Below are 12719 nucleotides of genomic sequence, written 5' to 3'. Positions count from 1 at the left end.
ATAACAAAGATAGAGGAATTGAAGGGAATCTAGCTAGGAGATCAATGGTCAGTATATATGGTGAAACCCTCTCTCATATAAATGAGTAATGCTAGAGGTACTAATTTTTTTTATTAGAGATAAATACTAAAATAATGTAGAGCTTATTCTTATTCATTGGTACCCGTATCATTTATTTTTATTAATTATTTTGATCATCTCTAATGAATAAGCTCCACATCATAGTAGTACTCATCTCTTAATAAAAAATTTAGTACCTCTATCATTATTCCTCTCTTATAATATTTCAGTGGTTTCCTCTCCAGGAACCCTTCCCCATCTCTCTCCTCTATTCTAGTCTGGTCCATATATATGCATATATGTGACCCTCCCCCAATTCTTACCATTCCAATGGCTCCACACTGCCCGTGGCACTTCATGACGTGGCATGCAGCCGTTGGTAAGAAGGCCTTCATATTCAGAAAAGTTGAAAGAGCCCACCATCATGTGGCATGTTGGCCTGAATTTTAAAGGGGTTTTTGGCGCATGCGACTAAGGATATATAGCTAGCTAGGCATGCATGCATGGTGCATGTTCGGGACTGGGTCTCATTTGCATGGTCCAATTGTTTTTTAAGTCCTTATTATCATCAAAGAATATTTTAAATTTAAAGCATTTGACGTGGCCAATATATACCTTGTAAGAGAAGACCCATAGTAGGTGAGAGCTTCACAAACACATCCTCATATATAGTTTATAACATCCCTTATTTTCTTGTGCATGATCAGTGAGAGGTTCCTACACCCCTTCACCATCATTATCTAGTATCCCTCAAGCTACCTAGCTAGCTATAGTACTCTTTGGTCAATATATGATATGACAGAGAGCAAAACCTAGAAGAAGAATTTTCATCTTCTCTCCATGCAGGTAAGTTACCTTTTAGCTCCAAAAACGTTTTCAACAATTAATTATAATTACGTGCATCCTATGATTGAGGAAGAATTTGATACTCCTCCAAGAAAAGTCGAAGAGAGCCTTCTTCAGTATCTTTACTTGGTTATCTGAACAGGCTCTGCACTCTTATAACTACAAGGAATTCATTTGATCATGTCACTTTTTCTTTGGTACAGAAGCAAAGTAGTCAGAAGGGGAAGGAGCAAGGCAAGGAGATAGACATGGCAGGAGATCATGAAAAGGAGGAAACTCTGCCACCAGGCTTTCGATTTCATCCCACAGATGAAGAACTTATCACTTACTATCTCATAAACAAGATATCTGATGCTAATTTTACAGGAAAGGCAATTGGTGATGTTGATCTCAACAAATGCGAGCCATGGGAACTTCCAGGTACTTGTAACCTAAAACCTAATTGTCTTAACCTTAAGGGGTTGACTCCACGAAGCATTAGGTCTAAAGTTCAATCCCCTCGAGTAGTTTTCTTGGGCCACGCCCTCTAGCCAAAGTCCGATCTTTAAGCTTTGCACGGTGCCTGAAAGATCTAGTTGTGGTGAAACCCAAATACCCCCGTTATCAAAAAAAAAAGAAAAAACCTAATTGTCTTATGAGTTGCAGCAGTCGATCATCAGCATCAAAATCATAGGACTAGTCCACTACTAGTTCTGAATTAGGGTTTTTTTTTTTTTTTTTTTTGGAAACAAGTTCTGAATTAAGTTAATGATTATATCATGTGGTTTTACACATACGCAGGAAAACCATTTTTAATATACGGGCATGGTACTAAATTTCGTAATATAGAGAAAATGTCGTCTTCGTTTCTTGTGATAAGGATAACAGAGATTCTATTTATTTTTTTCTTCTCAACAAACATGAACAAAATTCTTATCTAATTTGACTGAATCATCTTCTTGATTGCTTTTTTTTTTTTTGGTATTTTCTCTCAACCTATTCTGCCTACTAGGGAAGGCGAAAATGGGAGAAAAAGAGTGGTATTTCTTCAGCCTTCGGGATCGGAAATACCCGACCGGCGTGAGAACAAACCGAGCGACAAACACAGGTTACTGGAAGACGACAGGGAAAGACAAGGAGATCTTCAACAGCGAAACGTCAGAGTTGGTTGGGATGAAGAAGACGTTGGTTTTCTATAGAGGTAGAGCTCCAAGAGGAGAGAAAACCAACTGGGTGATGCATGAATATCGCATGCACTCAAAAGCTGCCTTTAGAAATACCAAGGTACGTAATATATATATATATATATATATGTCATGACTCCTCTCCTGGGTTAACTCTAATGTGCAGTTCATGCAAAGACTAGCATAGAGACAAGTAGAACATTAATTTTTTCTTCGAAAAAAAATGTATAGATACAAGGGAGATCAGGTTTGTTGGCTTTTGTACTAGTTGAACACATCTAGAGGCATGCATTTACAACTTTCTAAATTTTCGGCAAGAATTCTAGTCGATCGGCCTATAAGATTATCATATATGTATGTATATATGTATATAACGCTAACTTCGAATCATTTCCTAAAACTAAACTAAATATTCATTATTTCTTTTACCAGTTTGAGTAATTAATGCTATATACCGAACAAGTATCCACCTTTTATTTATCAAAGCTGATATGATATGGTTTCCCCAAAATTTTTGGTAAAAGAAAGGTGGATACTTATTTAATATATAGCATTACTCTACTAGTTTTGCTTTTAATGTTTGAATCGATGATACTTATGCATATGCTATGAATGACTGATGAAGGAATGATGATATATATATACTCCAAGCGTGAACATGTCAAAACTAAATAACGCATGCAATTAATTTGGCCCATGTTAAATTAAGTAGTAGTGCAATAGTCGTACCCACAGATAAATGAGTAATTCTATATTTTACACTTAGTTTATTACACTCATTTCACACCGGTAACATGACATAAGCTAAATAGAGGTAGAATAATCTTTTTTTGTGGTCATTTAACCCATGCCATGTCATCCGGCTGGTGTGAATTTTGTGTGAATAATAGATTTCTTGATCAAGTTGAATACACCAAGAATATAATTAACATGTCAAAGCTAAATAGCGCAAGCAATTTTATTGGTCTATATACATAGAAGTAGTAGTAGTAGTAGTCGTCATACGCAAAGACACGACATATATTGGTGAAACCTGGAAAACCAGAAATTTGGGCTAAACAAAAGCACAAGAAACGAGAGGAAAAAGGAAAAAAGCAAGAAAGAAAACTGTATTAGTGAATTCAAAACTCACTTAATACAATGATATTAAGTTGTATTAATTAAGTGAATATTGGTGTATTTTATATATATATAGAACGTTGTGATAGTTTTATAATAGCTTTAAATGGACTCGTCAAGAGAATAAAGAAAAACTGATATAAGTTATTCAATTATGTTTGAAGAAATAAAACACTTAATACATTAATGATTAAGTCGTTGGGGGATTGGCTCCACTCCAATGGGGAGTAGTGAGTTATATATGAATTCAGAACCGGTCCTCATGCCTCTCCATCTTATATATTCTTATAATAACTTGAATTACTCTTGAGATTAATGTAATTTGTAACTTATTATTGCATGTGAATAGATTTGTTAGTAGATGGATTTAAGCTGGGCCTTTTTGTATATACAGCAGGATGAATGGGTGGTGTGCCGTGTGTTCCAGAAAAGCGCCGGAGCAAAAAAGTTTCCCTCGAACCAATCAAGGGCAGTACTGAATCCCTACACCCTGGAAATGGGTCCTAGTCATGTTGTACCATCACCAATGATGCAGCTGGGAGATCCTGGCGGTCAGTTCCATGGTGGAAGGAATTACATGAGCAATGCAGAACTAGCAGAGCTAACGCGGGTTTTCAGAGGTGGCGGCGGCGGATCTACTAGTGTCAACCACCTGCCGCCAATGCAGACACAGTTGAGCTATCCACTTGGAGCAGGAGGATGCTTCACAATATCCGGGTTAAATTTGAATCTAGGAGGGGCAGGGACACAGCCAGTATTACGAGCCATGCAGCCTCCGGCACCGCCTCCTCTAGGAATGCAGCTACAAGATCATGTCAATTCCTCCATGATGACCGGAGAAACTTCAGGCTATGGCGCGGAAATGAACCATGCAAACCAACCCAGCAATAGGTATATGGGCGTGGACCATTGCATGGATCTAGAGAACTACTGGCCTCAATATTAAGGGGGAGAGAATTCGGAGTACTCTATAAAAATGTAGAATAGATAAGGTGTCGCAATCATAGGAATACTTAATTCTGTTTCTTTTAACTTATAAACTACATTTTGATGATCCTTTTCGATCACATTGTCGTGTTGATTGGTAACAAACTAGCTTGCAATCAAACTCACAGTTTCTCAATAAGGAGATTACTAAATTTAGTTATACATGCATTTAATTAATTACCATGGTTTTCCCAATATTATTTATTTGACTACCTAAACAGATGGATGAATATATCAAGTAATATTAAAGTAAAAATATATATATAGTGCTCAAATGGCTAAGGAAGCAACTAGCAACTAGCAACTAGCAACCCAGCCTAGTGATGTTTGTAGGGTTGTAAATGAACTGAGTTGTTCGTAAACAGCTCGAGCTCGATTCGAATGAACTCAACTCGAGTTCGTTTCGTTTAATAAATTAATTGAGTTTGAACATAAATTAAAGCTCATTTATTAAAATGAGCTAAATTAAGTTGTATAAACGTTGCACGCTTAACTCGTATAAACTCATATTATAACTTTATTTTTATTATTTTTTATAATGTTATTTTTCTTCGTAATGTAATAGATATAGTTTGAATTATTGTAATTGTAATTCTTAATATAAATATGTGTATTTGTATGTATATGAGTGGGTTTGTGCGAATGCATATTTGTGTTTGCAATAAATTTTATATGCATACTATAAGACAAACATATATATAGACTCAAGATTAGAATATTTAAGATTCAAATTAATTTATCTAATTAACTCAAATTAAAAAAAATCTTAACAATAATTAATTAACAAAAATTTAGTATCGATTAATGAAAAAAAAATAAAAAATAATCACGAAATTTACTTTATATATGAAACAAATAAGTTAATTAAATAGCTCATGAACAAGTTGAAGTTCATTCGAAAAATAAATCAACAGAGTTTGAATAGATTATCAAGGTCAGTGATAAGCTCAAGCTTAGCTCATGTTCAAAAAGGAAAAATTAAACAGACGGAGCTTAAACTTTTAGGGAAAACTTTACTTTATAACTTTTGATCTTTCATCACTTTTGAAATAAAGCTTTCAAACTTTAAAATGTGTCAATTTAGGGTATCTATCTTTCAACTTTTTTTTCAAGTTTAACCTTCCATTAGAATTTTTCATTAAATCCTGTCAAAATTTCCAAAATACTGTTTTTTTTTTTTTTTAAAAAAAAAAATTATAAATTTTTTTCAAAGATTCAGGCATGGGTACTTTAGAAATTCCGTTAAATTCTGACCAATACTTAAATTCTAAAATTTTTTTTTTTTTTTTTTTTTTTTTTACTAAAAAATAAAGAAGGATATTTTAGAAATTTTGACAGGATTTAACAGAAAATTCTAACAAATGGTTGAAATTGAAATTTTTTTTGAAAGATGAATACCCTAAATTAACACTTTTTAAAGTTTGGGTACCTTTTTAAAAAAGTGATGAAAGATCAATGAGTAATTCTACCAGGCAAGAATTTGTCCATCAAGAGTTCACCTCTAGCTGACATGGCACCACACTACATCAACCCTCTCCCCATTGTTAAACAACATAGCAGGCTTTTTCTTCCACAATAAATTTCCCCCCAAATCTTTCCCTCCTTCCTCTCTCCATCTCCTCATTCAACCCCACCGATCACCACCCACGAGCCCACCAGCGTCGACCACAAGCTACCACTGCCACCGGTGCGTCCTGCTCTATCTCCGGCCAAAAGGTACGTGCGTTCTCAATCTCTAGTTCGGCTCCGACGAATTCAACGACCCATCCCCCTTCCATTTTTTTTCCTTATTTTTCCTTTTGATTTTCTCTCCAGGTCCGTTTTTGTTAGTTGTTTTTAGGTGAGGTTTGGCTGAGATTTGGTTTTCCAGTAGCCATGGAAGATTTGGTTCCTGCACTCGAGCTCAGGAGTGCAGGAGGTATATATGTTATATATGTTATATACCATATGACTCAACTATAAAGTTAAACATCAAGCAGGAAAATTTGCAAAATGTTGCAGCGGAGCAGCCTATTAAAAGTACACCATCTTTTTGACAATAGAACATCTAGTTCAAAACTTATCCTTTTGACTCAGCATCTCATACAATTAAAATGGTGTATCTCCTTCTCCTACTTATTTTGTTGCATGTGTCATGCGAGTTATATATGTCATATTATAATTTTCGACATAATGTTGCTTTGTGAATCCATTTTGGTATCATCACCATTTTTATTGGAAAAGAATGAAAAGGATTTTCTTTTTTCAAAGAAAAAAAGTACTCTTTGCACACATTTTTTTTTTTTAAAAAAAATAAAGCAAGAATTGTAATGTCCAAGACATTAATTAGGTGTTTAAAATATGAATTAGATTAATTAAATTGAAAAATAAAGAGACTTCAAATTTAACCGTGTGTGTGTGCAACGTGTAACAAAATATAAAAAATGTGGAATTAAAAGAGACAGATATTTTGTTAATGAAGTGAGAACTCAATTAAGAAAAAAATCACTCCGGGACAGCCAAACGTAAGAAATCCACTATCAGAAGACAAACTAGTACAAAGACAGTAACACTCACATATCCGATGCAATGATCGTATCTTGTACTCTGACACGTAACCCAACGTGAACGACTCACAACCAAGTCACCTACTTGAAGGGGTCATCTATGGATTCCTTTACCTTAGGGCTCCTCCCTAAGATAGACTTCAAATACAAGCATAGTAACAGCACAACGGTAACAGCTTGAGAGCTAGAAGATCTTCACAATTTTTCCCTAAACACCCACTCTAAGTTATAAAGAATTCAATACCAAATTCTGTAAATAATACATGCCTAGAGGTCTCTATTTATAAGCTATAGAAGACTTAAATTGACTTTGAATCAGATTTTTCTAAGCCGCTTCTGGACGCAAGCTAAGGTTGTCTGGACGGACAACTATGCAACCGCCTTTCTATAACGCACCTCACACTCTCCATATTACGGCCATGTCCGGACGATGTTACCCTAGCGTTCGGACGATTGCAACTCTGCTGCACGTAATTTTCATAATAAGGACCGCGCCATAACAGTGTTGCCCTGACGTCCAAACAATTGCAATTCTTTTCCATGTCTTGCCTTATTAAGGACCTCGTTCGGACGATGTTGCCTTGTCGTCCGAACGGATGCAGCTGTCTTTCCATATATGTGTCTGTGAAGGAAAACCCTAATTCTTCTCGAACCCTGAAGTGTGTCTGAATGTGTTGCCATGACGTACGGACGATTGCAACCTTGAACTTGAAAAATTGAATTGACTTCTAAAAATAAAGTGTGTGCATAAGTGTCAACAAAAATTAAAGCACAACGGAAAGTAAATGACACACAGATTTTTGTTGATGAAGTGGAAACTCAATTAAGAGAAAAACCACTCCGGGGCAGCCAAACCTAGGAATTTCACTATTCAGAAGACATAGCTAGATACAAGACAGTAACACTCACATGTACCGATGCAGTGGTCGTACCTTGATCTCTGACGTGTAACCCAACACTAATGCTTCCCAACCAGGTTCACCTACCTGAAGGGGTCTTCAATGGAATCCTTGACCTTAGGGCCAACCCCTAAGATAGACTTCACAGCTGATCAAATCACACACTTGGTAAGGCTTTAGAGGTAATATCACGTCTCTAAGCTGTAGAGAATTCACCATCGAATTCTGTGTTGAAAGCATGCCTAGAGCCTCTTATTTATAGGCTTAAGAAACCTTATTTTGAGTCAAAAACGGATTCTGTGGCATGCGCGTCCGGACGGGAGCCAGGGCCGTCCGGATGGGTCAAGTTTTTCTTGTCCGGAAAGTAATTTTGAAATTTTCTGAAGGGCCGTCTGGACGGGCAAATCTTTCTGTCCGGACACTTCTAGGGTCTGTCCAGATGCTCAAATTACAACATTTTTTCTAAGATTTCCAATGAAGCCAATTTTGTCCCAATCCGATATTTGAGTAAAACGTTATGACCAAAATACTCAAGGGTGTCCGAACTGCTTGACCGAGCGTTCGGACGGTCAACTGCAATCGCCTCTCCAAGATAGCGCTGAAAGCTTCCATAACAAGGCCGCGTCCGAACAGTGTTGCCCTAGCGTCCGGACGGTTGCACTTCGGCCACACGAAATTACCATAATAAGGCTTGGAGCGTCCGAACCTTGAAGGCTAACGTCCGGACGGTTGAACTGGTGCACGCAATTTCCATATATGAAGCTTGATCGTCCGGACCATGAAGGCTGACGTCCGGATGGTGAACTTGGTATGCACGTTCTTGCCTTATAGAGGACATCGTCCGGACGGGATCACACATCGCCCGGACGGTAGCAGTCGTCTTCCCATAACTGTGTCTTGAGGTAGAAACCCTATTTCTTGTCAAACACTGAATGGCATCCGGACGGTATAACCACGTCGTCCGGACGGATGCGTGGGAACACTAGGATTTTCTCGAACTCTAAAGAGCGTTCGGACGATTTGCCATTACGTCCGGACGAATGCAATCTTTAACTGTTCTAAGCTTTTAGACACTAATGGGCGTCCGGACGGAAAGATCTCGTCGTCCGGACGGATGTTGCTGACTGATGAGCGTCCGGACGGAATACCACGTCGACCGGATGGCTGACAGGGAACTGAAATAAATCCTTGAAAACTTCACAGAATCTTCTTGAAGAACATAGCTGAAGAGTAGACTCTGGATAAAGCAGCATCCCTATGAAAGCAGCAACATTACATAGAAGTGATTTTGTCCAACAGAATACAGCCAACACAAAAACTAACAGAACTGTTCGGCTTCTTGACGTTGATGGGCGTGCGGACGCATGACTGGGTTGTCCAGACAGAATCTTGGGATCCGACTTCTCTAAGTTGGAATCAGCACATAATCTTCTTTGAACATCTTGAAACATTTTTCTGAAATATACGGCATCCCTGATAAGAACAACAACTTTACAAGATAGTGATTTTGTCAAACAAGATGCAACCAACACAAACTAACAAACTCCCCATTTGGTCACTCTGGGACAAAAATCACTTGACCGATTTAAAAATACATTCCAGGTCCAAAACAAAAAATACTCCCCATTTTTGTCTCAAAATGACAAAAGGTAAACAGAGTAGAAAAACCAGCTATAAAATACTCCCCCTTAATGTCGTAGCAGGACAAGGGTAAACAGAGTAAATAAAAACCTAGAGTTAAAATATTTTACAAATATCCAAAACAGGAATAACAGTAAAAATTGTCTCAAAATAAGAACCAATAAAAACACAAGAAACCATAGTGAGTAAAAATAACACTCAATCCTCATTTGGATGATAATGCTTAAGACACTCCTGGATGTCAAGTTGGCACTGCTCAACTCTGACATTAATAGATTTGACATCCTACTGAATAGAGCTCAATGCAACCAAAATCTGAGCATATCCTGCCTCATTAGATGGAGGCGGAAGAGCAGTCTGAGAAGAGGAAGCTCTTGTAGGTAGTTCAAGCTAAATTGGAAGAGGCTGTGGAGCTTCTCCTTAACCTTCATGCTGCAACTGGCATTAGACTTCATGAGAGTTTAACTCCCAAGAGGATCTTGAATTTTCATTATGGGCTCAGTAAAGATGTCTGTCACAAACTGAAGACAGATCTTCATGACCACGCACGCAAAAGGAAGACCTGTAGCATGATCATCTCTCATCTCAAGCATAGTGTTGATGATGTGCTTGCATAAGCAAAAAGGCATCCTCATAACCAAGGCATACAGAAACTGAGCTCTCTTCAATACAAGCTCACTCCTACGAACAGTGGGCTAGAGATTGTGCAAAACAATCTTTGCGACCAGGCAGTGTGGGGGAGAAAAAGCACCAATCTTGATATGAGCATGTACATGCTCGTCGCTCTGTGGATGAGCATGAAAGAAATCCCTAAGTTGCTCCAAGTTAGGAGGCTCCAAAATGTCAAAAAAATGGACTAGCTAAAATGTTGAGCACTGGGACCCCAATAATATTGCTGATAAACTGAGGATCAATCTGAATGATGTGCCCTTGAACCGTAGTCTGAAGGATGATCCCATTGTCATCATCCCAAATGACCTCTAGGTGCCCATAAAAATCACGCACCAACCTGGGATATACCTGGCATGCACAGGTGTATAGATATCCCCAGTGATTGGCCTAGATTATCTCATAAATAATATCCAGATGAGCTACCATGATGTCTGCTCTGACAATGCTCTTCTCAGGAATCACTTGCTTGTTCTCCACTCTAGCCCTGGTGGCAGCGAGGCCTCCCTCTGTCCTTTGTTTGGCCCTGTGTTAAGAGCTGCCTGAAGACATAGTTATGAAAAAATACAAAGAAATATATTCCCAAAAATGCCACAAATAGTTAGAACTTGTTAGTCTAAAAAAAAAGGGCATTATGACGGCTACAAAATGGACTGTCCAAAAATTACACTTGAACATGCTCAAAACAGTTTAAATAACAGATAGATCATATAGCCTAACCTCATCAGAAGAAAATAAAGATAATTTCATTCATTATTTATCTCAACAAATATATTCCAAAATAATCCTAAAATTATAACAGTAAAAATAAACTGAAAAGCATATAAAAGATAGAGCAAAATACTTGGAAGAGAGATAAAATGCAGAAAAAGACAAAAGAGAATGAAAAATCGTGATAAAGTACGAGAAAAACGCCACAAACCACGAAAAATCGCAAGAGAAAAGAGTAAAAAAAATGGGTTGTGTAGTGTAGGGGGAAAAGAATGCGGTTTTAAAACCTGTAGGGTACCTATTCGGACGCGTAACTTACCCATCTGAACAGCCACTGCCATATCAGCACTCAGCAGGACCGCGCGCGTCCGGACCCAATAGTAGATCCGTCCGAACGCTTCATACCGAAAATTTGAAATTGGAGGAAAATTTGCAGAAAAATATTTTTCCTTAAAGTTAGCTTCATAACATGCATATATGATCAACTGATAAAGTAGTCAAATAGCATGAAGTTCGCTAATATGATTTAAAGCAACTGAATTTTCTAAACAAGAGATAAAATCAATGATAAATCAGTCAAAAGTCAAACCTTATTTTACTAAGGCATATCCACCCTCATCTGATACACTCCCCCTTAGTTACAACACTTTTCTTTTACTTGATCCTTTAGTGATCGTCTATTTCCTCAATGATTTGGTCACTGACTATTTCTTTAGGGACAAGTTTAAGAATAGATTTATAGCTTAATAACCAGTGGATCTTTTTTATTATCTAGAAACTGAAATTTAAAAGTTTTTTATCACTTGATGCTGCAACCTAGAAAGAATGCTAGAATTTATAGGTTCTAGGTTCAACTAGCGAGTTGGTCAATTTGACGATCTTAGCAAAAAAAATCTCATTAGAATTTCCAAAAGCTAAAAATCAGAGAGTAAAAAGAATGTACCTTAGGGGGGTTGGATAGTATACAATTTTTTATCGCATGAGAAAAGTAACTATCTAGCATTAAGATGCACAGGAAAACTTAGCAGATATCACGCATAAACTCTCAATCATATATAAGCATATTCAAGGAATGCACAATGAACTGAGATATTAGGCAAAAACACATGCAATATCTGAAAAGCTATCAAAAGAAAAGAATAAAATTCTGCATCTTCTCCCCTATTTTTTTTTTTTTTTTTTAATTTTATTAAAAACATACTTCAATGGTAAAGAAACAAAACTAAACCTAGCATGTGTGGCAAGATCAAACCTGTCCTAAAGGAGAAAGGTTCAGAATTACTAAGACAGAAAAGCAATCGCCCAACGTGCCTTTTTTGTTATCCCCAAATAGTACGTGCAGAAGTTTCTCAAGATAACTCGAGAAAACAATGGGGATAAAACAATAATGGTTCCTAGATTGCAAGGCAAACAAAATATGTCATGGAGAAAACAAAGCAATGCAATCAAACCTGATGCTCTAGGATTAGGAACCAAACCCTTGGCATGTGTACCCTCACGATCTAGGTGAGTCCACTCCCCCTCAAGGGGTGAATGGCTTCATCCTTTCTAAACTATACCTACCTTCCCAAGGGTGGTTGTTAACAGGCCTTCATCTGGTGGTTCATCCACCTTATCATGCTCTGCATCAACATAGGCAGCTCCTTATAGAATTGGTCACTCTCAGGCTTCTGTGGCTTCTTCATGTAGTGCCTTGATTTGTTTGTCTTAGGTTTGCCATTCTAATTGGCGGGAACAAATCACCGCTATTGTCGCGGATGTTGAGGAGCCTGATGTCGTAAGGGCCTGATGCCATGGGGCCTGATGCCGTGGAGCCTGATGTCGGGCCAAAGGTCTAGTGTCGAATGTAGCTTGTCTTGGCAACTCCTTCTTGACCTTCGATCTCTGAGCTTTAAGAAGTGAGCAATGGGGTCGGATGTGACCATTTATACCATAGTGGTGGCATATAAGAGGACTTCTAATGGTTGGAGGCTTCTAAGTGGCCTTTGCACTAGCCAGAACATCCCCACCAATTACTTCATTTCCTTTATCCATGCAGGCGGATGGAGGCTTAGGGACTGTGGGCTTGACAAATACAA

The 12719-nt window shown here is 37.7% G+C and overlaps 1 protein-coding gene across 2 annotated transcripts; it reads left to right on the top strand.

Moving 5' to 3' along the window:
* The first annotated feature begins 745 nt into the window (after positions 1 to 745).
* Positions 746 to 4335, top strand: LOC133870125 (NAC domain-containing protein 92). Of its 2 annotated transcripts, none has more exons than XM_062307181.1 (4): positions 746 to 906; positions 1110 to 1326; positions 1898 to 2169; positions 3586 to 4335. In XM_062307181.1, the coding sequence occupies exons 1-4, from the start codon at positions 901 to 903 to the stop codon at positions 4132 to 4134; spliced, it is 1044 nt and encodes a 347-aa protein (XP_062163165.1). In that variant the 5' UTR covers positions 746 to 900; the 3' UTR covers positions 4135 to 4335. The 2 variants fall into 2 exon arrangements, with proteins under 2 accessions (XP_062163165.1, XP_062163163.1); XM_062307179.1 differs by having other exon boundaries at positions 3583 to 4335.
* Positions 4336 to 12719: the final 8384 nt, after the last annotated feature.

The sequence above is a fragment of the Alnus glutinosa genome, chromosome 6, assembly GCF_958979055.1.
Source record: "Alnus glutinosa chromosome 6, dhAlnGlut1.1, whole genome shotgun sequence".
Classification (NCBI taxonomy): Eukaryota; Viridiplantae; Streptophyta; class Magnoliopsida; order Fagales; family Betulaceae; genus Alnus; species Alnus glutinosa.
This window is presented reverse-complemented; position numbering and strand designations above follow the sequence as displayed.